The sequence below is a fragment of the Macaca nemestrina genome, chromosome 3 (genome assembly GCF_043159975.1).
Source record: "Macaca nemestrina isolate mMacNem1 chromosome 3, mMacNem.hap1, whole genome shotgun sequence".
NCBI lineage: Eukaryota > Metazoa > Chordata > Mammalia > Primates > Cercopithecidae > Macaca > Macaca nemestrina.
In genome coordinates this window covers 132,177,652-132,203,544 of record NC_092127.1, presented here as the reverse complement: position 1 = coordinate 132,203,544, position 25,893 = coordinate 132,177,652, and the positions used below count along the sequence as shown (strand labels likewise).

General features: G+C 36.7%; 1 protein-coding gene across 2 annotated transcripts; it reads left to right on the top strand.

Annotated features, from left to right (window-relative positions):
- Positions 1-8,833: 8,833 nt before the first annotated feature.
- On the top strand, positions 8,834-24,378 carry LOC105477362 (UDP-glucuronosyltransferase 2B30). 2 transcript variants are annotated; one of them, XM_071093466.1, is made up of 6 exons: positions 8,834-9,603; positions 12,432-12,580; positions 16,711-16,842; positions 19,544-19,631; positions 20,795-21,014; positions 23,407-24,378. In XM_071093466.1, the coding sequence occupies exons 1-6, from the start codon at positions 8,883-8,885 to the stop codon at positions 23,681-23,683; spliced, it is 1,587 nt and encodes a 528-aa protein (XP_070949567.1). In that variant the 5' UTR covers positions 8,834-8,882; the 3' UTR covers positions 23,684-24,378. The 2 variants fall into 2 exon arrangements, with proteins under 2 accessions (XP_070949567.1, XP_011732141.2); XM_011733839.3 differs by lacking the exon at positions 20,795-21,014 and having other exon boundaries at positions 23,407-23,523.
- The last annotated feature ends 1,515 nt before the right edge of the window (positions 24,379-25,893 follow it).

Sequence of the window (25,893 nt, the reverse complement as noted above, 5' to 3'; positions counted from 1 at the left end):
TTTTAGTAGGGACAGGGTTTATCCACGTTAGCCAGGCTGTTCTGGATCTCTGGACCTCATGATCTGCCCGCCTTGGCCTCACAAAGTGCTGGGATTACAGGCGTTAACCACCGCGCCCAGCCCTCTTGTTTTTTAGTTATGATTTTCAGGTTGCTAACTTGAGATTTTTCTAGCTTTCTGAAGTGGGCATTTAGTCCTATACATTTTCCTCTTAACACTACCTGAATTTATCCCAGAGATTTTGGTATGTTGTATCTTTTCTCATTAGTCTGAAGGATCTTCTTGAGTTCTGTCTTAATTTCATTATTTGCCCAAAAGTCATTCAGGAGCAGTCATTATTTGCCCAAAAGTCATTCAATGTAATTGTATGGTTTTGAGTAAATTTCTTAGTCTTGATTTCTAATTTGATTGGACTGTAGTCCAAGAGATTATTTGTTACACTTTCAATTCTTTTGTGTTTGCTAAAGAGGGTTTCACTTCTGATTATGTAATCAATTAAAGAGAAAGTGTCCTGTGGCAGTGAGAAAAATGTATATTATTCTGTTTGTGGTGGAGAGTTCTGTAGATAGCTATCAGGTTTATTTGATGTAGTGCTGAGTCCATTTCCTAAATAATTGCTAATTTTCTGTCTTGATGATAGGTTTAATATTATCACTGGGGTATTAAAGTGTCCCACTATTATTGTGTGGGAGTCTAAGTCTCTTTGCAGGTCTCTAAGAACTTGCTTTATGATCTGGATGCTCCTGTGTTGGGTGCATTTATATTTAGGATAATTAGATCTTCTTGTTGAATTAAACTCTTCACCATTATGCAGTGTTCTTCTCTGTCTTTTTTATTTTTTGTTTAAATTCTGTTTTGTCAGAAAGTAAGATTGAAACATGTTTTTTTTCTGTTTTCTATCTGTTCGGTAGATTTTTCTCCATTCATTTATTTTGGGCCTATGTATGCCATTGCAGGTGAGATTGGTTTCTTTTTTTCTTTTTTTTTTTTTTATTATTATTATACTTTAAGTTCTAGGGTACATGTGCACAACGTGCAGGTTTGTTACATATGTATACTTGTGCCATGTTGCTGTGCTGCACCCATCAACTCGTCAGCACCCATCAACTCGTCATTTACATCAGGTATAACTCCCAATGCAATCCCTCCCCCTCCCCCCTCCCCATGATAGGCCCCAGTGTATGATGTTCCCCTTCCCGAGTCAAAGTGATCTCATTGTTCAGTTCCCACCTATGAGTGAGAACATGCGGTGTTTGGTTTTCTGTTCTTGTGATAGTTTGCTAAGAATGATGGTTTCCAGCTGCATCCATGTCCCTACAAAGGACACAAACTCATCCTTTTTTATGGCTGCATAGTATTCCATGGTGTATATGTGCCACATTTTCTTAATCCAATCTGTCACTGATGGACATTTGGGTTGATTCCAAGTCTTTGCTATAAATACAACATACCAATGGGTCTCGGTTCTTTAACCAGCTTATGCCTCTGTATTTTTTGACTATGGCATTTAGCCCATATGCATTTAAGGTTAATATTGATATGTGTGGATTTGATCCTGCCATCATGATGTTAGCTGGTTATTTTGCAGACTTGTCTATGTGGTTGATTTATAGTGTCATTGGTATGTATACTTCAGTGTGCTTTTGTAATGGCTGGAATTTTTTTCTTTTCCTTACATATTTAGTGTTTCCTTAAGAAGCTTTTGTAAGGCAAGTGTGGTGGTAACAAATTTCCTCAGCCTTTGCTTGTCTAAAAAATCTCTTATTTTTCCTTTTTGTATAAAGCTCAGTTTGGCCATATGTTAAATATTGGCCCCCAATCTCTTCTGGTTTGTAGGGTTTCAGCGGAGAGGTACACTGTTAATTTTATGGGCTTCCCTTTGTAGGTGACCTGGTCTTTCTCACTATCTTTCTGTAACGTTTGTTTATTTTTTTTTTTTTTCGTTTCTACCAAGAAGAACCTGATAATCATGTGTCTTGATGATAATCTTCTCATGGAGTACCTTCCTGGGGTTCTCTGTATTATCCAAATTTGAATGTTGGCCTCTCTAGCTAGGTAGGGGAAGTTCTCAGAGTTGATACCTGAAATATGGTTTCCAAGTTGATTCCATTGTCCCCATATCTTTCAGGTACTCCAGTTAGTTGTAGATGCAGTCTCTTTACAAAATCTCGTATTTTTTGGAGGTTTCGTTCCTTCATTTTCATTCTTTCTTTTTCTATTTTTGTCAGCCTGTCTTAATTCAGACAGGCATTCTTCAAACTCTGAGATTCTTTTCTTTCCTTGATCTATTCTGCTATTAATACTTGTGATTTCATTATGAAATTCATGTGGTATAATTTCCAGCTCTATTAGATTGTTTACTTTCCTCTTTATACTGGTTACTATGTAAAGTGAGTTCTTTATACTATATTTTGCTCCTATCATAATTTATTATCATTTTTAGCTTTCTTGCTTTTGGGTTATAATGAACTTGTTTAGCTTAGTGAACTTCATTTCTGTCCACATTCTGAATTTTACTTCTGTCATGTCAGACATCTTAGCCTCAGCCTGGTTCTGAACCCTTGCTGGAGAGGTGAAGTGGTCATTTGGATGAGAGAAGGCACTGTGACTTTTTGAGTTTTCAGTATTCTCACAATACTTTTTTTATCTTTTTGGGCCTATGTATCTTAAATTTTTGAGGTTGTTGACTTTGCTTGTGTTTTTCTTTATCTTACTTAATTACCTTGAGGGTTCATGGTGATATTAGGTGAATTCAGCCAACTGACTTTGTTTCTGGAAGAGTTTGGGGGGCCAACTTACTGTTCCCAAGTCCTGTACCACGTGCTTTAACTCCAGTGGACTTCTATTGGGTCCCAACTTTGTTCTCTGGCTCCTCAAGGTTTTGAGTTATCTGAGCTGAGGTGACTGAGGTGCAGCAGCTGCAGCAGAGTGCTAGTGAATGCAGAGGTGTCTGCCTCACTATCGTTGCTCATCACGAAGGCTGAAGCGAGGCAACTGGAGGGGGAGTGGAAAGCCCCTGCTGGAGACTGTGTGCTGTTACCATGGAGATGGTGTTGGAGTAGGGTGGGTTGCTGGGCAGCATAGTTCTGGGTCTCTTCTCTGTGCCCCACCAGCAAAAGTGATCACTCAGGGTGTGGGAGGATTTCCTGTTCTCTGTGCGGCTTTAGCACAAGGTTGGGGGACTGGCAGGGGCAGGGCTTTCTGATTCTGTGCCCACCAAGGCTATGTCTGCAAAGGCTGTCGGCAGGGAGGAGCGGTGCAGTGGGAGATTGTACTGCACTCCTGTGTGCTGCTGGGGCAAGCAAAGCAAAACCCACTCATGCAGACTTGCACCAGAACAGCGGTGTGGGGAGTTACTGTGGGCTAAAAGGAAGCTGCAGTATTGAGAGAGAACATGTAGACTGGTGCATGGCTATGGGGGCCATCTCACTGGAGCTCCCCAGTCAGGCACAGTCCTCTGTTGCAGAAGCTATGATGTGTGATCCTAGGGCACCAAAGACTACCGTGTAAGTAGTCATGGCCAGGCTGGGGCCCTGGAAGAGGGCGGAAGTCCAAGGAGTACTCCAGTCAGACCAGCCTCATCTGATGTGCAGAATTGCCCTGCAAAGACCAGGTCCGACAATTCCCCTAGGGCTAATGTGAGCAAATTGAGCCTAGAGAGATTGCCGTTGATGGTTTCCTACAGATGCTTCTACACCAACCGCTCTGGGCTCCACACCAACCCCTCCGGGCTCCACATCAGCTGACTTACTGCTCCACCACTTTGCTTGTCTCCTGAAGGAGCCATACCAGAGAGATGCTGGTCAGCAATCACTCATTGCAATAATCCCAGGATGGAGAGGCTGTTCAGGGGGTCTAAGCCAGGGGCTCCCCATTTGGTGACTAGCAGTGTGATGTGTAGAATCCATGGGAGATAAACTGGCCTCCTTTTCTTGAATCAACTGGAGATTGTTGGAGTTGTGGATATGGCATTTAGGGTCTTTGCTCCTGTGGTAGTCTGAGGTTAGCAAGCTAAGTTCGACTGCAGAGGCTGCGGCAGAGAGGCTTTCATGTGCCCCTGGAGGCTCTATCCAGGGAGTTTCCAAGTTGTTACTAGATCAATAGTTCTGGCAGGGGGTGGCTAGAGGGCCAGGTTTGGGAGATCTGCCTGGTGAGAAGATATGGGAACAGGTACCCACATGACAATCTGGCCACTTTTCTGTAGGGCTGCTGCAGTATGCTGGGGGCCCACTCCAGTCTCTAGTTACCTCAGATTTTCCAGTAACTGAAGGTATCACCAGTTAAGTCTGAGAAACAACAAACATGGCAGCCTGCTCTTTTTTCTAATAGCTCTGTACCAGTGAGGTACAGACCTGCTGCTGGCCCAAACACATCTCTAGAAGGTGTCTGGAGACCTCAGTTGGGAGTTCTAACACAGTCAGAAGGAACGGGATCAGAGTCCTGCTTCAAAAAGTGATATGACCACATTTTCATAGAGCAGATGTACTGTGCTGCGGGTACACATCCAGCCTCTGGTCACCTTGGAACCTCCAAAGCTCAAAGGCAGGAATGGTTAGGTTGTCCAAACAGCAAATATGGTAGCCTGCCCCTTCCCCTGGAAGCTCTGTACTAGGGAGACCTGAAAACTCTGTCAGCTGAGGAACACCAGTGGCAGTACCCAAAAATCCCAGTTGAGAGACTTCACCCAGTGCTGAGGAAAAGGGTCCGGGACCCACTTTAAAAAGCAGTCTGGTCACATATTTTTGTAGGACTGCTTTGCTGTGCTGGGCCATCACTTTCACCCTAGTCATCTTGGATTCTTCAAAACATCCAAGCTGGAATTGTTAAGTCGCCCAAACAGCAAAGAAGGCAGCCCACAACTCCTGGGTGCTCCCTCCCAGGGTGTTTTCAAATCTCTATTGGTGGGAGAGCACTGGGTAGGGTGGCTAGAAGCCCCTGTTTGGAGGTCCCATCCAATGGGGAGGAACAGGATCTGGGACCTGCTTAAAGAAGCAGTCTGGCCAAGTTTAGGTAGGACAGATTTGCAACAGCTGAGGGTTTCCTTCCATCCCTCTAGTCCATTTGGACTCTCGAAAGCTAAAAATGCAGTACAGCTAAGTTGCCCAAATAGCAAAATTGGCAACCCGCCTTGCTCACTTCCCCTCCTCACCCAACTCCAGCTTCATCTCGGGTAGGCACAACACTGCTACCATGCTTGTCTGGAATTCCAAGTCAGTGGATCTTATCCTGTGATGTGCTGTGAAGGTGGTGCCTGCAGACTGTCACCGCTTGGCCTCCCGAATTAAGCCTCTTTGCTAGGAGTATATATTCATTCCTAACCTCCCACTTTGCCAGAGCTACAGCTAGTTTTGCCAGGAAGCCCAGAAAGCTGGGGTATCTAAAACTCCCAGATCTCTACACATGGCTGAGCTGCTGCTCTGCCTAGACTCCATGTAGCTCTGTGTGTCACATTTAAGGCTCTGGTGGAGTGGTTTCATGAGGGGATTTCCTGATCCGAGGGTTGCAGAGATCTGTGGGAGAAGAATGTTACCTGGGGTTGCACATTCACTCTTCACTTCCCTGGGTCAGGGAGGCTCACTTGTCTCTGCATTGCTCCTGGGTGGGCCATCATCCTGATTCATTCCTTCCTTCCTTCCTTCCTTCCTTCCTTCCTTCCTTCCTTCCTTCCTTCCTTCCTTCCTTCCTTCCTGCCTCCCTCCCTCCCTCCCTCCCTCCCTCCTTTCTTTCTTCTTTCTTTCTTTTCTTTATTTTCTTTCTTTCTTTCTTTCTTTCTTTCTTTCTTTCTTTCTTTCTTTCTTTCTTTCTTTCTCTTTCTTTCTTTCTTTCTCTCTCTCTCTCTCTCTTTCTTTCTTTCTTTCTTTCTTTCTTTCTTTCTTTCTTTCTTTCTTTCTTTCATTTTTCCTTCTTTCTTTCTTTCTTTTCTTTCTTTCTTCTTTCTTAGTTCAGATGTCATTTATTCATAATTTATTTTTGTTGCTCTTCATTGTATTTATTTTACTTTAAGTTCCAGGATACATGTCCAGGATGTGCAGATTTGTTACATAGGTAAATATTTGTCATGGTGGTTTGCTGCAGCTATCAAGTTGTCACTGAGATATTAAGCCCAGAATGCATGAGCTGTTTATCCTGATGCCCTCCCTTCCCTAGCCCAACAGGCCCCATTGTGTTTTCTTCCCCTTCATGTGTCCATGTGTTCTCGTTGTTCGGTTCCCACTTATAAGTGAAAACATGTGGTGTTTGGTTTTCTGTTTCTGCATTAGTTTACTGAGGTAATGGCTTCTAGCTGCATCCATGTCCCTGCAAACAGCATGATCTTATTCCTGTTTATGTCTTCATAGTATTCCACAGTGTATATGTACCACATTTTCCTTATCCAGTCTATCATTGATGGGCTTTTGGGTTGATTCTATCTCTTTGCTATTGTGAATAGTGCAGCAATGAACATATGTGTGCATGTATCTTTAAAATATAATAATTTATATTCTTTGGGTATATACTCAGTAATGGGATTATACCAATATTAACCTTAAGTGTAAATGGGCTAAATGCCACAATTAAAAAATATAGAATGGCAAGCTGAATGAAGAGGCAGGACCCATCAACACGCTGTATGCAAGAGACCCATCTCATGTGCAAAGACACACATAGGCTCAAAATAAATGGATGGAGGAAAATTTATCAAGCAAACAGAAAGCAGAAAAAAGCATGTCTTGCTATCCTAGTTTCTGACAAAACAGACTTTAAACCAAAAGATCAGGAAAGATATAGAAGGCCATTACATAAGCATAAAGGGTTCAATTAAACAAGAAGAGCTAACTATCCTAAATATATATGCACCCAATACAGAAAACACCCAGACTTATAAAAGCAAGTTCTTAAAGACTTACAAAGAGAGTTAGACTCCCACGCAATAATAGTGGGGTATTTTAACACCCCACTGTCAATATTAGACAGATCATTGAAGCAGAAAATTCAGAAAATTAACAACATTGTTCAGGACTTGAACTCAGCTCTGGATTAAGTGGACTTGACAGATATCTACATAATTCTCCACCCAGAAAACCAAGGAATATACATTATTCTCGGCACAACATGGCAGTTGCTCTAAAATCAATCACAGAATTGGAAGTAAAACACTCCTGAGAAAATACAAAAGAACTGAAATTATGCTAAGCAGTGTCTCAGACCACAGCACAATCAAATCAGAACTCAAGATTAAGAATCTCACTTAAAACCCCACAACTACAGGGAAATTGAACAACCTGCTCTTGAATGATTCTTGGGTAAGTAATGAAATTAAGACAGAAATCAAGAAGTTGTTTCAAACCAATGAGAACAAATAGACAATGTAGCAGAATCTCTGGGATGCAGCTAAAATATCATTAAGAGGGAAATTTAAAGGACTAAATCCCCACATCAAAGAGCTCAAAAGTCCTCAAATTGATGCAAGCATCACAACTAAAATATCTGGAGAACCAAGTACAAACAAACTCCAAAGCTAGCAGAAGACAAGAAATAACCAAGATCAGAGTGGTGCTGAAGGAGATAGAGACATGAAAAATTACTCGAAAAATTACTCAAAAATCAACAAATCCAGGAGCTGTTTCTTGAAAAAGTGAAATAAAATAGACAGCTGTCTAGACTAATAAAAAAAGGAAAAGAGAGAAGAATCAAATAGACACAATAAAAATGATAAAGGAGATATCACCACTGACTCCATAGAAATACCTTAAAATCATCAGGAGTTGGAAACTGCAGTCTTTGGTGAGTCAGCTCCTTGTGGTGTCCTTGAGACCAGCTGGCATCAGTGAAGTCCTTTAGACCAGGTGAGTCAGTGGTTTCATCAGTATGTAGGAACTGAAGGTGAGAAAACAACATTTCAAAATGTTTAAGTTATTATCTATAGAACAGTTAAGATGAACTATAATCTTGTAACAGTGTCTGCATAATTATATAATAATAACCAAAAAACTATGAAGAAGTGAGTCAGAGAGCAAACTAACCGAAAGCTGTCTGCTGAATGTACTGCAGGCCTGGTTTACTTTTATATCTTCCCCTCCCTTTATCCTTGATAAATTCAACAAAGTCTACAGGAATAGTGTCATCTTGAAACTCTCTAAATCATTCCTGATGGTAGTAAGAATCAACATATAAATGTTCTATCATAAATGAACCTTTAAAATATACTAAGTAAAATAGGCCAGTCATAAAGGATCACATATTGTATGATTCCATGTATTAAAAAATGTCCAGAACAGGCAAATCTATAGAGATAGAAATTCAATTAGCATTTGTCCAAGATAGGACAAATGCAAAAATTAGGGGTAGGGAGTAAAAGGATAAAGAGTATAGGTTTTAGTTTTAGGAGATAAGAGTTTTCTAAAACTGACTGTTATGGTAGATGCACAATTCTGTGAATATACTATGACACATTAAATTTTATGCAATAAGTGATAATTTGTATGGTATCTGAATTATATTTCAACAAATTTACAGAAGTTTTTGAACCATGTTTAGCTATTTTATCTTTAGTTCTGTGTCAAAGACACTGCAGGAACATGAACCTTTCACAGCTACTCTTATGGACACTATTCTAAAATATATTACATGAGTCAGGTGATGTGTCCATCCAAGATCACTGATATTAGCTGAATTATAGCACTTAAAAATATGAAAAGGAAAATAAACCCACTTGTATAAACAGGTCTTCTACAGTTTATTTGTCTCCTTGTTATCCACGTGCTCAGACTGCTAATATAATGTGTTTACTTTGACGTGTAAAAGTTACATTTTAACTTCTTGAGTGATTTATACTTGGATGTCACTATGAGAAATGACAGAAAGGAGCAGCAACTGGAAAACAAGCATTGCATTGCATCAGGATGTCTATGAAATGGACTTCAGCTCTTCTGCTGATACAGCTGAGCTGTTACTTGAGCTCTGGGAATTGTGGAAAGGTCCTGGTGTGGCCCACAGAATTCAGCCATTGGATGAATATAAAGACAATCCTGGATGAGCTTGTCCAGAGAGGTCATGAGGTGACTGTATTGGCATATTCACCTTCCATTCTTCCTGGTCCCAACAACCCATCCGCTCTTAAATTTGAAATTTGTCCGACATCTTTAACTGAAACTGAGTTTGAGGATAGCGTCACACAACTGGTTAAGAGATGGTCAGACATTCCAAAAGACACATTTTGGCCACATTTTTTACAAGTACAAGAAATGATGTGGACATATGGTGACATGATTAGAAAGTTCTGTAAAGATGTGGTTTCTAATAAGAAACTTATGAAGAAACTACAGGAGTCAAGATTTGATGTTGTTCTTGCAGATGCTGTTTCCCCCTGTGGTGAGCTGCTGGCTGAGCTACTTAAAATACCCTTTGTGTACAGCCTCCGCTCCTCTCCTGGCTACGCGATTGAAAAGCATGGTGGAGGATTTCTGTTCCCTCCTTCCTACGTACCTGTTGCTATGTCAGAATTCAGTGATCAAATGACTTTCATGGAGAGAGTAAAAAATATGATCTATATGGTTTATTTTGACTTTTGGTTTCAAGCATGGGATACCAAGAAGTGGGATCAGTTTTACAGTGAAGTTCTAGGTAAGTAATTTTTTCATTTGGTAGCATGGAGATCTAACTTTCTTGTACCTTTGAAGCTGAGCTTGTATAAAGCCATAAAGTCAGGGTAGTGGGAGCTTTTTGCAAGTGAATTTATCAAATGAAAGAAAAAGATTATCAAACTCACAAACACTATAGAAAAGGTAAATCATAGAATCTGTTAAAACACTGTGGCCATCAACCATACAGAACACTCCAAGAAGTCATAAACCTGTATATTAGTGCACCTTAGATTTCTTTAAGCAATCACACATCTGTTGTATTATAATTTTTTGTCTTAAAAAAAGTCAGACTCATCAAGAAACATCTTGGGGGATGTATACTGGTAGACTGAGTAGTTACACATTTTTCTAGAACTATCTGTTTAACATTGCAGAAATTGTTTTTATCTTGTATACCTGTCTCCTTATTTAGTAATTGCAATATGTACCCATGTTACCAGGAGGTTTCCTCCACAGTTGAGAGAAATAATGTCTCCATTTCAGAAACAGAAACCAATGCATATAATTTGAAGTTTCCAATGCTTCTATTCTGCTTCACTTAAGGATTGGAAACTATTCATTTTAAGGCCAGTCATCTTGTCAAAGTGTGAACATTAAGTTGTAACTGTACATATCCTTTGCCCACTTTTTGATGGGGCTGTTTGTGTGTTTCTTGTAAATTTGTTTGAGTTCTTTGTAGGTTCTGAATATTAGCCCTTTGTCAGATGAGTAGATTGCAAAAATTTTCTCCCGTTCTGTAGGTTGCCTGTTCACTCTGATGGTAGTTTCTTTTGCGGTGCAGAAGCTCTTTAGTTTAATTAGATCCCATTTGTCCATTTTGGCTTTTGTTGCCGTTGCTTTTGGTGTTTTAGACATGAAGTCCTTGCCCATGCCTATGTCCTGAATGGTATTACCTAGGTTTTCTTCTAGGGTTTTTATGGAATTAGGTCTAACATTTAAGTCTCTAATTCATCTTGAATTAATTTTCGTATAAGGAGTAAGGAAAAGATCCAGTTTCAGCTTTCTACTTATGGCTAGCCAATTTTCCCAGCACCATTTATTAAATAGGGAATCCTTTCCCCATTTCCTGTTAAAAAAAAAAAAAGTCAAAATTTACAAATGGGATCTAATTAAACTAAAGAGCTTCTGCACTGCAAAAGAAACTACCATCAGAGTGAACAGGCAACCTACAGAATGGGAGAAAATTTTTGCAATCTACTCATCTGACAAATGCTAATATCCAGAACCTACAAAGAACTCAAACAAATTTACAAGAAAAAAACAAACAACCCCATCAAAAAGTGGGCAAAGGATATGAACAGACATTTCTCAAAAGAAGACATGCATACAGCCAACAGACACATGAAAAAATGCTCGTCATCACTGGCCATCAAAGATATGCAAATCAAAACCACAATGAGATACCATCTCACACCGGTTAGAATGGCGATCATTAAAAAGTCAGGAAACAACAGGTGCTGGAGAGGATGTGGAGAAATAGGAACACTTTTACACTGTTGATGGGATTGTAAACTAGATCAACCATTATGGAAAACAGTATGGCGATTCCTCAAAGATCTAGAACTAGAAGTACCATATGACCCAGCCATCCCATTACTGGGTATATATCCAAAGGATTATAAATCATGCTGCTATAAAGGCACATGCACATGTATGTTCATTGCGGCACGGTTCACAATAGCAAAGACTTGGAATCAACCCAAATTTCCATCAGTGACAGACTGGATTAAGAAAATGTGGCACATACACACCATGGAATACTATGCAGCCATGTAAAAGGATGAGTTTGTGTCCTTTGTAGGGACATGGATGCAGCTGGAAACCATCATTCTCAGCAAACTATCTCAAGAACAGAAAACCAAACACTGCTTGTTCTCATTCATAGGTGGAAACTGAACAATGAGATCACTTTGACTCGGGAAGGGGAACATCAGACACTGGGGCCTATTATGGGGAGGGGGAGGGGGGAGGGGGGAGGGATTGCACTGGGAGTTATACCTGATGTAAATGACGTCATGGGTGCTGATGAGTTGATGGGTGCAACACACCAATATGGCACAAGTATACATATGTAACAAACCTGCATGTTGTGCACATGGATCCTAGAACTTAAAGTATAGTAATAATTTTAAAAAAGTTATAACTGTATAGTTTTGTGAAACTATGCATCTTTGTTTAAAATATGAGCCAAATTAATATTGAACACACATTTCTATTTTAATAATTTCTCAAAGCTTTCTAGCTGTACTTTGCAAATATATTTACTTACAAACTAATATTGTTAAGATCTTAGCATGAATCAAAAGCAATTGCAGGTACAAAGATTTCAGCCATAATTTCAAAATAATCAACGGTTCACTTAAAGATCCAAAGATAAAAGGACTAGATTAATGAATTATGGAAATGAGAGTATCTCTTAGAAAATTATTTTCATGGGTACAGTAGAATTCATTGATAATGGAGCTCCAAGAGTGACTTTTATGTATATTTGTTACTATGAAGGTTTAAAAAATAAAGAAATGGTGATTAATTCTCCATGGCTTGTTTATGGTTGTGAATATACTGATGTGACATAAGGGATGTAGTTTTCCCTCATGATCCTCTCACCACTTTGTCTTTCTTGTAAATACACAGGGGCAAAATATATAATACATAAAAATTAAATTATGCCTATATATGAATATATGTATATATATTTCAAAGCACAAACACTTCACTTGCATTTTTGCCTACATTATTCTAACTTCTTTCAGGAAATTACCAAATGATCTGTGTCATCTACCTTTTCTTGTTTTATTTTCCCTTCAGGAAGACCTACTACATTATTCGAGACAATGGCAAAAGCTGAAATATGGCTGATTCGAAACTACTGGGATTTTCAATTTCCTCACCCACTCTTACCACATGTTGAGTTAGTTGGAGGACTCCACTGCAAACCTGCCAAACCCCTACCTAAGGTAAACTATTACTGTTTGTTTGTCTGCTTTGAATTTTCAGTGCAAATGGTTCTACATTCATTCAGAGTGTTTGACTTAGACTGGAAGAAACATGGGTAGTGGGAAAGTAAAGCACATACCAATTAAAAACTCACATACATGTTGATACCATCACAAGTTTGTGAATTTCATCATTATTACAGATAAAGAGGGATACTAAGGAGACTTTGACATTAGGGTGGGTAAATTAAAGCTTTGATTATGCAACACATAAGAAGGTACTGGATGTTCATTAAAAGAATATTTATAAAAGAGATTAGCACACACCACAGGTAAGTGTGTTGGACACAGTTTCTGTCCCAACACACCTTATATTTACTTTGAAAGATACAATATATGCAAGTAATAGAAACTGTGCAAAAACTATTATCTCCAGGGAAAAACCAATGCTAAGGAAGCATTCAGTGTAGACAAGAGTATCCTGGAGTCACTGATATTAATAATTTAGATGAGAGCCGAACAATATGCGGGAATAGATGAAACAAAGAGAGAAAAAAGCACAAAAAGAAAAGCAGGCAAAATGTTCAGGGCAGTTCTCAAGACTCAAAGTTTAGTTTGCAAGGGAGATACTGAGTAAGAATCAGATGACGCTGACAGAGCCAGATACTCCTTAGGAACTGAAATATGTATTAAGCACATTCAGGAACTACTAAAAAGAGTTAAGAAAAGAAAATATGTGATAAGATTATATTTTAAAAAATATTCCAAGATGTTCAATGAATTAAATCGCAGAAGGGCCAGACTGGGAAGATCTGATCATTCAGAAAATTTTGTATGAATTCAGGTAGCAGATGATGGAAAAGTGAACTAGAAAGTGGATAGAATTAATTATGCCTACTTTTGCAGTAATAGTGCTAACCTCATATTGTGTTGTGTGGAAAAAAGTTATACAAATAAACCACTTAAAATGTCTCTGGCATATAGTTAGTGATTCAGAAAAGTTATTAATTTTGCAATTATGGCTGTTGTTGTTATTACGAATACTACTAATTACTTAACATGTGTAAGTCACTTGAGATATCATTTCACATGTAATAGAAACTAATTATTCAGTGCTTCAAGATTGCCTTCTCTAACAAAGTCCTACCTGTCTTCTATATGACAGTTACCTTGTGGACTTGATTAAAAGAAGACATGTCAGTTCTGACAGTAAGATGAACGAGCTGAAATTGTAAAATTCTACCATAAATGATAAGGATCTTCACCAGTATTCTAACTTATAAGAAAATAATTCCTTAAGAATATAAATGTGTTATTCTAATAATATTTGAAGCAAGACCCAGTGTTCACTTGATTTTCTTCAAATATTTAAATCATTCTGCATTGAGATTCCAGAGGTTTACCTCTTAGCATAAACATACCCTATTAGAGCAGGTGTTTTCTGCCTTAAAACAAGCAACTCAGTAAAGCTTCCTGGGGTAACTTGTGTCTCAACATCATAGCTGCCTGATAGAGAAGCACAGAAAAAATGAACAATGCATGTATAATAAATACCCAATAATTTCTACCACTTGTATCTGAATAGTGCCCTTAGTTTACAATAACAAAAGAATTCTGTCATCATGTAACGTTATAATCTTTATGAAGAAACATAAGAACCTCATATACTTTAAATTGATATCACAGTTCTAAGAAGTAGGTAGAAAGTAAGCATTGTTTATCACATTATTATGTAATCTCTTAAGAGATCATTTTTTTTCTACCTCCTTATTAGCAGCAACATGGTGCTGATATTTTATTCCATAGTTAAAATTTAATATCTATGTTGAATTCAAATTGTATGGGCTTTATATTGGTAACTTTCTAAAGAGACAAAAGCTGAAGTGAGACTATTGGAAATTCTGTGCCACCCTATCCTACTCTTGAAAGATTTCCCCACTCATATTATGGGAAACCGATAGTGCCAGTAGGAGGAGCAAGAAAGTAGGAGGTGTAGAAGGGTAAGAAAAAGGATGACTAGTAGTTTAACAGTGATAGTTACTAATACTAGCTGTCGTTAATTACTTATACTACCTGTTGTTATTAACTTGAAGAAAGCTTTGAATGCAAGTCAATGGTTGTGAAACCCATTTTCTAATTGTTTATTATGCAAAATAATTGTAAACCCAAGTTGCTTTCTATTCAATTAAATATTAGATTCTCAGATAATTTACGTATATTTTAATAGAAAAGGACACTTGGCAAATGTATCAAGTGTTAAAAATGCATATAGCCATTGGTTTTATAAGAAATTTACATGAATTCATACAGAGAAAAAAAATCAAGATATACATATTTAATATTTATGGAAAATATTCATAAAATATACACTGGAAGTAATCAAACATCTTAAATGAAGGAATAATTAAAACCTTATATTAGATGCATACTGTAACATTATAATAATTTTATCAATACAATATTCAATTACAGTCAGCGATAATAAAAGTAAAGCAAAGTAGAAAATAATAAATATTACAAGATTACACGTTTTTTGTAGGAGGAAAAGCACATACAATAAGAACAAAATTGTCTAAGTAAATGTCACAAGTGTACATTGAGCTATAAAAATAGAACAAAAGCCATGTTGAAAACATAGTTTACCATGATAACATCTCTAGACAGAAATTTTATTTAAAAATTTATTTTCTTTTTAGAACTGTTAATACTTTTATAAAATTCCTTACATAAATAGTGTTGTTTTTTTTTAAGTTGTCACAGAATGGGAAACAATTAGTCCACATCAATAATTAATCTTTAAACCGTGGTTATATTTTTTTAACACTCGGTGGATGAAGAAAGCTCTGAGCATCAAGCCACTGAGACAAAACACTGAACATAAGTTACATCAAATGTGGCTATAGGTTACTGCAATCACACACAATACCTGGGTATCCCATGTATTATCTGGAACAGTACTACAATAACTCTGATATCATTAACACTAATTTCTTAAGATTAGAAGTCATATTTTAAAAAATACTCAGCCATATGTGGTCTGCAAATAAACATTTGGATTTTTGCTCTTTGTTTTGTAAAGAACACTTAAGAGAAAGTTTTATCCCAATGATTACATCTGAAATTATTTAACTTTAAAAATTGGCATAGATTGGGGAACACAAGTCAGAATGATTCTCAATAAATTCCAGCCAAGTACGTTTTCACCAAGATTTGTATGTGGTGTGAGTGAGCTACTCAAGAAGGTGACCAAATCTCCTGTGCAGAAAGGCCTGGCAGTCTCTTCCATTCTGGTGCAAGTGCTGCTGCCTCTGAGACACAGCAAAGAGATGATGAGAGTTCCTCACATGCAGTTAAAGATAGCACATCAATTTAACAGTGTGATTTCAGGGCAATAGGTGTTCCACCTAAACAATCATCTGAAAAATATGATCATTCAACTGTCTAACTATATACTGTACAATTCTGTATTATAAATGAGACTCTTAGAATTAATTCATAGAAATTCCAAACCACAATAGCAGACTCCAGAATGTCAGTGATTCTTAACCACCACTTTTTACAGTTACTTTTTTTTTCTTTTTTGAAAAAAGACTAGAAAACTCTGACAAACTTTAAGTGACATGTAAAGGATTATAGTAAGATAAATGTAGATTTACATAATCCCAGCTGTGAGTAACTTTTCCTCAGTGCTCAGAGTCAGGGAAGTCAACCACTAATGACTTCCAACTAAAATAATTCTGCAGAAAACCTGTGTAAAATAAACATACGTGATTTAGCAGAACAACAATATAGCATTAAAGCCAAATGGTGCCACTTTAAGGAGCCTACATTAGTACTTAAAATATTATAAATGAAGAGTTCGGGTATCTCCCCATATACAATGTAATAGCTCTATTTCATTTCTCTCTTTCACACACACACACACGCACATATATACACATATTTACACAAATACTCTTAACAGAGGCAACCAATCTCATAGTATACATCTTGCAAAAAAAACTGAATAATTGAGTCAGTGAAAAAACATTCTTTATTACAATTATTCCTGATAGTAGTTGATTTTCTCTTTTTAGTTTGTATACCAATTGTTTCACAGTGCTTGCTGTGCTGATAATCTATTATGATGGAACACGTTCTTTTTTTCACAGGAAATGGAAGAGTTTGTCCAGAGCTCTGGAGACAATGGTGTTGTGGTGTTTTCTCTGGGGTCCATGGTCAGTAACATGTCAGAAGAAAGGGCCAACGTAATTGCATCAGCACTCGCCAAGATCCCACAAAAGGTTAGATAAAATGTCTTAATATTGTGAAAAACTACTGAAAGAGGTTGTTAAAGTTTGTAAAGAATCCAACTGTAGAAACTTCCTGCCTATAAATTCAGCTGTTGAGAAAGCACTAATTATCTCAGATATTAATTCAAAATCAAAAATATATATGGAAGATACTAAAATAATACAGAGGGTGTTTTTCATTGGTAATTAATTTGGCATTAATATTGTGATCAGGAATCAATATAATTAAGAGTTGCAGGTAAAGTTTTGGTATTATCATGACATTGGGGTCAGGTAAGAGCTATCACCAAATTCTGCCCCTGTGATTTAATCGTTCTGTTTAAGATTTCCTGAGGGCAGTGTACACCCTACAGATGTTAGAAAACATTACATTTTAGTAACTTCACTAGAACAATAACAATAGCAGGTATTTAAAAAGTCTGACATGCATCATGCAGTTTAGTGTTGCCATGTTACCCAGTCTCGTGTACTTCCGGTACAATTTGGTGTAGGCCTATTTGAGTGATATTCAGGGTACTATTCAGAGAAAGGACAGGATTAGTCAGACAACTAATATAAAGACCTACATGGCCAGGCAAGTTTGGAGGAAGAGAAAAAGCAGCCTGCCTTGCTGGACCAGACCCAGCCAATGTCTGAAGTAGGAAGATGAAAGAAAAAGGATGGAGATGGATCCTGCTCTGAGGGTGGACCTTGTGTAGTATAATATGTAGCCCCACAAGGATGCTGCTCTGTGAGATTAACAACTCCTCCCAGTGGAGGCAGCAGAAGGAAATACAGGAAGGACTCAAGCAGAAGGAAGCCAGGCAGGGGAACAGGTTCAGATGCTGCCTCCATAGAACATAGTAGGAACATATTTTCTTTGATATAGAATAAAATGTGTCGATCACTTTTTAGTTCCCTGTCTGCTATAGCCTTCTTGTAATGGCCTATGCTAATATTTTGCCAAAATCTCAAAGTTATTTTAACATGGATGTAACAAATAGAACTTAAACACTGTAAATTTTTTTTTTTTTTAATTTATAAGGATTCCTTGGGAGTTCCAAAATTAGTAACGTAAACATAAAAATGTCTTAGCTACAGCAGAACATAGGAATCTCTGTTGTCAAAATTTTGTAGCACATTGTCTAAGTGTTAGCAATCAGTTGACCAAAATTCAGCAAAATACAATTTTAAATTTATTCTAGAGTTGTATTTTTAATTGTAGTACCTATAGGTTCCTCATTTCTATGTTGAAAAAATATCCAAAATTAGCAATACTGAGAATACTCTGAATTTGTGTCAAAAGCTATCACTTGAAATTTTTCTTGGAAGTAGTGCTTGATAATATGTAATTTCAAAGAAGTTATATATGCTACCTTTGAGGCATTAATTGACTTCTTCCAGGTGGCTTATTTTATAGACTTGCATTTTTATCAAAGACATCAAACTCTATTAAAATAACTTACAGACAAGTAGATATAAGTGAACTACTTCCCATATTACTCAAAAAATGAATAAATTAATATTAAATTTGGTAGATGAAAACTCATAAAATACATAACACAAAATAAGCATATAGGTCATTAGTAAGTTGTTACAGATTTTCCACACTAGAATGATGACTACCTAAAATTTTCAATGCATATAATTATTAAAATTGTTTATCTTTTTAAAATTAAATTCCATTTGTTAACTTTTAATTTCATTGTAAATGGGGATGTTTGTTACATAGGTAAATTTATGCCTTGGGGATTTGTTGTACAGACTGTTTCGTCATGAAAGTAGTAAGCTAGTACCTTTTAGTTATTTTTCCTGATCCTTTCTCTCCTCCCAACCTCCACCCTCCAATAAGTCCCAGAGTATGTTGTTCCTCTCTATATGTTCATGCATTCTCATCTTTTAGCTTCCACTTGTAAGTGAGGGCATGCAGTATTTGGATTTCTGTTCCTGTGTTTGTTTGTGAAGGATAATGGTCTACAGTTGCATGTTCCTGCAAAAGATATGAACTTGTTCTGTTTTTGGCTACATAATATTTCACTGTGTACATATACCACATTTTCTTTATCCAATCCATCGTTGAAGGGCATTTAGATTGATTTAATGTCTTTGTGAAGATGAATAGTGCTGTAATGAACATATGTGGGCATGTTCTAATTCATAGTCCTTTGGATACATACCCAGTAATTGGATTGCTGGGTTGAATAGTATTTCTGCCTCTAGGATTTTGAGGAATCACCACCCTGTCTTCCACAGTGGTTGAACTTACACTCCCTCCTACAGAGTACAAGCATTTCTTTTTCTATACAACATCACTAGCATCTGTTATTTTTTGAGTTTTTAATAATGGCCATTCTGACTGATATGAGATGGTATCTCTTTGTGGTTTTGACCAGTGATGTTAAGCTTTTTTTCATATAGAGGTTGGCCCCATATAGGTTTTCTTTTGAAAAGTGTAACAACTTTTTTGAATACTTGAACTTTTCATTGGTAATCTTATTTGTCTAAGCTACTATTTTGAAAAATCATGATTTCCTTATATACCTAACTAATTATAAAATTAAGGAAATGAAATGTGAGTATTCTATTTACATCAGTCTGAGTAGTTTTTGTTACTTAACATCCCTTGTTCTCGTTGTTAATCTCTTTAGAGTTCTAACATTCTATAACTTTTGAGCTCCTCTCATAGAATAAGATATTTTCTTCTCTGTAACAGGTTTTGTGGAGATTTGATGGGAATAAACCAGATACCTTAGGACTCAATACTCAGCTGTACAAGTGGCTACCCCAGAATGATCTTCTTGGTAAGTCTTTGGAGAGCAAATATTGAATATATTAGTAACAGATTATTAGAGTGTTAATAGTCATCATGAAACAAGCCTATTGAACATTTGTTATGGAAAAACTTAAAAATAAAATGAAACTTCTGTATATTTATTTTCCAGTCCTAGGGTGAAAAGAATAAACAATAATTGTTGGCATTTTATGATAGGCACCCACATTCTTTATGATCAGAGTATCTTTATTTCAGGTGTTATTTCCTCTCACAAAATTTTTCTGGTACTTCCTGGGTTGTCTTCCTTTCTCATATTTCTACAACTTTACTTTACTCTGCTGTAGGGTTATTTCAAATGTCACTAAAAATAACAGCTCTTCTGCTACCACCATGGACACTGCATTTTGTGTAAGATTATATCCCTAATCTTAATCAAAAAGTGTTGACACATTTCATAATGAAGTGTGACCTGTCCTTCCTCAATTCTAGCACCACCACCACCTCACTGCCTGCTGCCTTGCACACCCCACATATCACACTCCATGACTGTACTTAAGAGAACACATTCCGACCAAACAAGGTGGCTCACACCTGTAATCCTAGCACTTTGGGAGGCTGACATGGGTGGATTGACTGAGCTCAGGAGTTCAAGACCATCCTAGGCAACATGGTGAAACTGAGTCTCCATTAAAATACCAAAAATTAACCGGGCATGGCAGTTTGCCCCTGTAGTCCCAGCTACTCAGAAGGCTGAGTAGGAGAATTGCCTGAACGCGGGAGGTGGAGGTTGCAGTGAGCCAAGATTGCACCACTGTACTGCACCCTGGCAACAGAGGGAGATTCTATCTCCATTAAAACAAAACAAAACAAAAAACAAGAACACATTCTTACATGCCCATCCCTTTTCTGTGCTTTTTCCTTTTTGCACATTGTGTTTCCTTATCTAAATTGCACTTTTTTGTTAGTCCAACTGGTAATCTTGTATTATTTTTTTGGTCTGAAGTTGAACACACTACATAGCCTTCACTTACATCTCCGGCACAAGTAGGTGCTCCTTCCTCTGAAGTCTGAAAACAATTTTATTTCAGTTCAGTGTGTTATCTAGGAAACACTGCCACATTCATATTCTTCTATCGTGCATTTCTCATTTTATTCCTATGAATAATTTTGCTAAAATTCATCCAATCCTAGGTCATCCAAAAACCAGAGCTTTTATAACTCATGGTGGAGCCAATGGCATCTACGAGGCGATCTACCATGGAATTCCCATGGTGGGCGTTCCATTGTTTGCAGATCAGCTTGATAACATTGCTCACATGAAGGCCAAGGGCGCAGCTGTTAGTCTGGACTTCAACACAATGTCGAGTACAGACTTACTCCATGCACTGAAAACAGTAATTAATGACCCTTTGTGAGTATCACTTTTTCTTTACTCGGTGGTATTTATAGATAGGTTCTCTTGTCAATAGTGAGTATGGCTCTTATCCTTTTTATAAGAGACTGATTTTGAAAGAATTTAAATGATTTAAACAATCTGAAATCTGCTTTTATTTTTGAGTTGTTATTCAAAAATTTTATTTGAACCACATACATTTAATGAATAACCAATTATTGAAATAATTTTCTACACAAAAAAATTTAAAGTAATATACATAATAAGACATTTTAAAATAAATTTGACATAATCAATCCACAATAGAAAGGAAGGATAAACTTGAAATCATAGAATAAAATATTTTAACTCAATATCTAAAATGCCCCAAAGTATATCTTTTTTCTCACTGAAAAATTTATTTTTACTATCATTATTGTAACAGATTTGATAATTTAACTTCCATAGCATAAAACCCACCTACTTAAAGTATAAAATCCTAATGTATTTAGTATGCTTACAGTCATGAAGCCATCACTGTTATATAATTTTAGAACATTTTGATCAACATAAAAGAAATCATAATGGTATAGAAGTCACTTCCCATGACCCCTTAGCCCTAGGCTAACACCAATTTGCTTTCCTTCTCTGTCGATTATTCTATCTACATATTTCATACAAATTGAATCATACAACTTATGATGTTTCTTTCACCAATTACAATTTTTGTTGTTTTTATGGTTTTTGACTTTATTTATGTTGCGTGTATTAACATTTCATTTCTTTTTACAGCAACATATTTTATAATATGGGTATGCCACATTTTATTTGTCTCTATCATGATCTGAGAGATAGATAAATTGGTGTTTTCATTTCACAATAATGTTTAAGATGATCTTACCTTTTTGAGCTGTCTCACGTAGTGTGTGTACATTTATTTTATGTGTTTTATACTTAAATGTGTATTTTAGAAGCCATATAATGTATTTTAAGATTCTAGGCCTCAAATAATTTAAAAATAAACACAAAAAATAGAGGAAATCCTAGGTATTCTATCATAGTGTGGCCAGGAAAAGCCTCTCTTATCAGTAACATTTAGAGGGTTGCCTCAAAAAGAGATAGAAGCATGCCTTGGGTTGTTGCAAGAAAGAATACTCCAACCGTGGGTAGAGGGGACACAATGTGTAAGGTGCTAAGATGGGAGCTTAAAGAAAAATATAAGGCCAACGTCCCTAGAAGACCTAGTGTGCATGGGAAAGTTTCTGAAGGAGAGCTTACTAGTGTCTGATATTGGAGGATCCTGAGGACCAAATAATTTTTTGGATTTTATTCTTGATATGATGAAAGTTCAGGCAAAAGTCTTAATCAAGGCAGTATCATAATCTGACTTTTATTTGGAAAAAAAAATCATTCTGGCTACTGGGTGAGAAACAGTAGGACACAAAATATTAGAATAGAAGCAGAGCTCCTGGCTATGAGGCATTTCACCCATATAACACAATACATCTTTAGAAACTTAAGGATGATAATTCTCAAATTGTATTTTAACTATATATCTTTCTCCACTTAAAATGGCTCATGATGCTGAGCGTGATTTTGAATGCCTGTTTGAGACCTAGAGTAGTGTAATTGTATATTTCATAAGACAAAGGATAAATGCCTAAGCGATGGGTACCCTTTTCTTCATGATGTGATTATTTCACATAACAGCCTGCATCAAAACATCTCATGTACCTCATAAATATATACACCTACTATGTACTCAAAAAAACTAAAAATTAAAAGAAATAAAATGCTCATATGTTCTCTACCTCAATAATTAACTCTCTCACCTGAACTTCCATTTTTACTTTAAAAATATTTGTCAATTATGAAATCCAATTTAAAATCCAAACTTTCTATGATGACTCAAGTTAAAATACACAAATTCTATGTCAATTCTATTACATTTACTTTGAATCATATGATACTTGAAAAACCTTTCATTGACGATATGCTCAGGCAAATTAAGTTACTTTTTTTTTTTTTTTTTTTTTGAGAGGGGGTCTCACTCTGTCACTAGGCTGGAGTGGAGTGCAGTGGTGTGATCTTGGCTCACTGCAACCTCCCATCTTGGGTTCAAGTGATCCTCCTGTCTCAGCCTCCCAAGTAGCTGGGACTACAGGTGTGTGCCACCATGCCTGGGTAATTTTTTTTTTTTTTTTTAAACTAGACACAGGGTTACACCAGGTTAGCCAGGGTGGTCTTGATCTCCTGACGTTGTGATCCACCTTCCTCGGCCTCCCAAATTACTGGGATACAGGTGTGAGCCATCATGCCTGGCCTAATTAACTTACTTTCTTTTTTTATTATTTTTTTAATTTATTATTATTATTATACTTTAAGTTCTAGGGTACATGTCAATGTTGATACCTTTATGCTTATCATTTAGCTATAAAGAGAATGCTATGAAATTATCAAGCATTCATCATGATCAACCAGTGAAGCCCCTGGATCGAGCAGTCTTCTGGATTGAATTTGTCATGCGCCATAAAGGAGCCAAACACCTTCGGGTTGCTGCCTACGACCTCACCTGGTTCCAGTACCACTCTTTGGATGTGATTGGGTTCCTGTTGGCCTGTGTGGCAACTGTGATTTTCATCATCACAAAATGTCTGTTTTGTGTCTTGAAGTTTGTTAGAACAGGAAAGAAGGGAAAAAGAGATTAATTACATCTGAGGCTGGAAGCTGCAAAATCCGATAAATGAGACTCCTTCAGTTTATTACAACAAGAAGAGGTCGTGATACAAGATTCCTTTCTTCTTGTCACAAAACATCTTTCAAAACTTACCTTTTCAAGTCTAAATTTCTTTTTTTGGAGATTTAGTACCTGTTTAATCATTAGACATATTTCACTTCAAGGAGGAAAACATTAGGGAAAGTAAAAATGATATAAAGCCATATGAACTTATACTGAAATTTATTGAGTTTATATTGAAATTTATTGTTTTACTTCACAGTTTCTATGAAAAAAATATACTAAATTTAATTACACATCACACACTGTACATGGAAACAAGAGCATTAAGAAGTGCACTGACAGTATCAATACTGTTTTGCACATATTCAGCATATTTTGGATTAATTTCATGCAGGATTGTTTTGTTTTAACTGTCTCTGAGGAAACTATTAAATAATTAGATTGTATAAATAGTCTCTCTCTTCCTCTTGATATTTTGAGATGAGTGGTGCTGCTTGGCTTTCATTGTGCATCCAGCTTCAGCATCACTTTTCTTCTTAAAAGGTATGATAAAAATGCTTACCATTTTAGAGTTTCGGTCATTTCCCAGTGGAAAGTATGTGAAATTAGAAATACAGCAACTCATACCTGGTTTCTACTGCAAAATAAACTAATTTTACAATGCGTTTGGTTTTTTGAGCCAATTCTATTTTTCTGGTCATTTAAAAACATTCATCTGTTTTTTAATCATTTTTTAAAATTATTTCAATAGTTTTTGGGTGACAGTTGGTTTTTCGTTACATGGATAAGCTCTTTAGTGGTGATTTTTCAGATTTTGGTGCACCCATTACTCAAGCAATATACACTGTACCCAATGTGTAGTGTTTTATCCCTCACCCCCCTCCTACCCTTCCTTCTGAGTTCCAAGAGTCCATTATATCATTCGTATGCCTTTGTGTCCTGATAGCTTCGGTACCACTTATAAGTGAGAGCCTGAATTGTTTAATTTTGTATTCCTGAATTACTTCTCTTAGAATAATGGTCTCCAACTGCATCCAGGTTTATTTTGTCTCTTTTGATGGCTGAATAGTATATATATATTTATTCATCCCCCAATGGGTGGATAAAGTAAATGTGAGATATATATATACACACACACACACACACACACTCATATATATACACACAATATATACATAGTATAAATATGTATGTGTATACAAACACATACGTATTTGTGTGCGTGTGTGTATATATATATCACATTTTCTTTATCCACCCATTGGTTGATGGGAATCTAGGCTGGTTCCACAGTTTTGCAATTGTGAATTGTGCTGCTATAAACATGTGTGTATATGGGTTTTTTCATATAATGACTTACTTTCCTCGGGATGGATGTCCAGCAGTGGAATTGCTGGATCAAATGGCAGTTCTACTTTTAGTTACTTAAGGGATATCCATATTGTTTGTCATAGTGGTTGTACTAGTTTGTATTCCCACCAGCACTCTGAATGTGTTCCCTTATTAGCACCATGCCAACATCTATTTTTTTGGATTTTTAAATTATAGACATTCGCCATTTGTATATCTTTTGAAAATTGTCTATTCATGTTCTTAGGCCACTTTTTGAGGTATTACTAGTTTTTCTCTTGCTGATTTGCTTAAGTACTTGGTAGACTGTGGATATTAGTCTTTTGTGGGATGTGCAGTTTGTGAGGATTTTCTCTAACTCTGTGAGTTGTCTGTTTGCTTTGCTGATTATTTCTTTTGCTGTTCAGAAGCTTTTTAGTGTAATTAAGTTCCATCTATTTATCTTTGCTTTTGTTGTCTTTGCTTTTGGGTTCCTGATCATGAAGTCTTTGCCTAAGCCAATGTCTAGAATAGTTTTTCCAATTTTATTGTCTACAATTTTTACACTTCCAGGTCTTAGACTTAATTATTTGATTCATCTTGAGTTGATCTTCATACAAGGTGAGAGATGAGTATCCAATTTCATTCTTCTACATGTGGCTTGCGAATTATCCCAGCATCATTTGTTGAATAGAGTGTCCTTTCCGCACCTTATGTTTTTGTTTGCTTTGTCAAAGACTAGTTGGCTATAAGTATTTAGTTTTATTTCTGAATTCTCTCTTCTGTTTAATTGGTCTACATGCCTGTTTTTATACCAGTACCATGCTGTTTTGTTAACTCTAGGCTTGT

Excerpts from the sequence above, each read along its gene's own strand:
- LOC105477362 (XM_071093466.1), top strand. The coding sequence starts at position 8,883 with ATGTCTATGAAATGGACTTCAGCTCTTCTGCTGATACAGCTGAGCTGT. Across the intron at positions 9,604-12,431 it reads GTTTTACAGTGAAGTTCTAG|GAAGACCTACTACATTATTC; the intron begins GTAAGTAATTTT and ends TTTTCCCTTCAG. Across the intron at positions 16,843-19,543 it reads TCGCCAAGATCCCACAAAAG|GTTTTGTGGAGATTTGATGG; the intron begins GTTAGATAAAAT and ends TCTCTGTAACAG.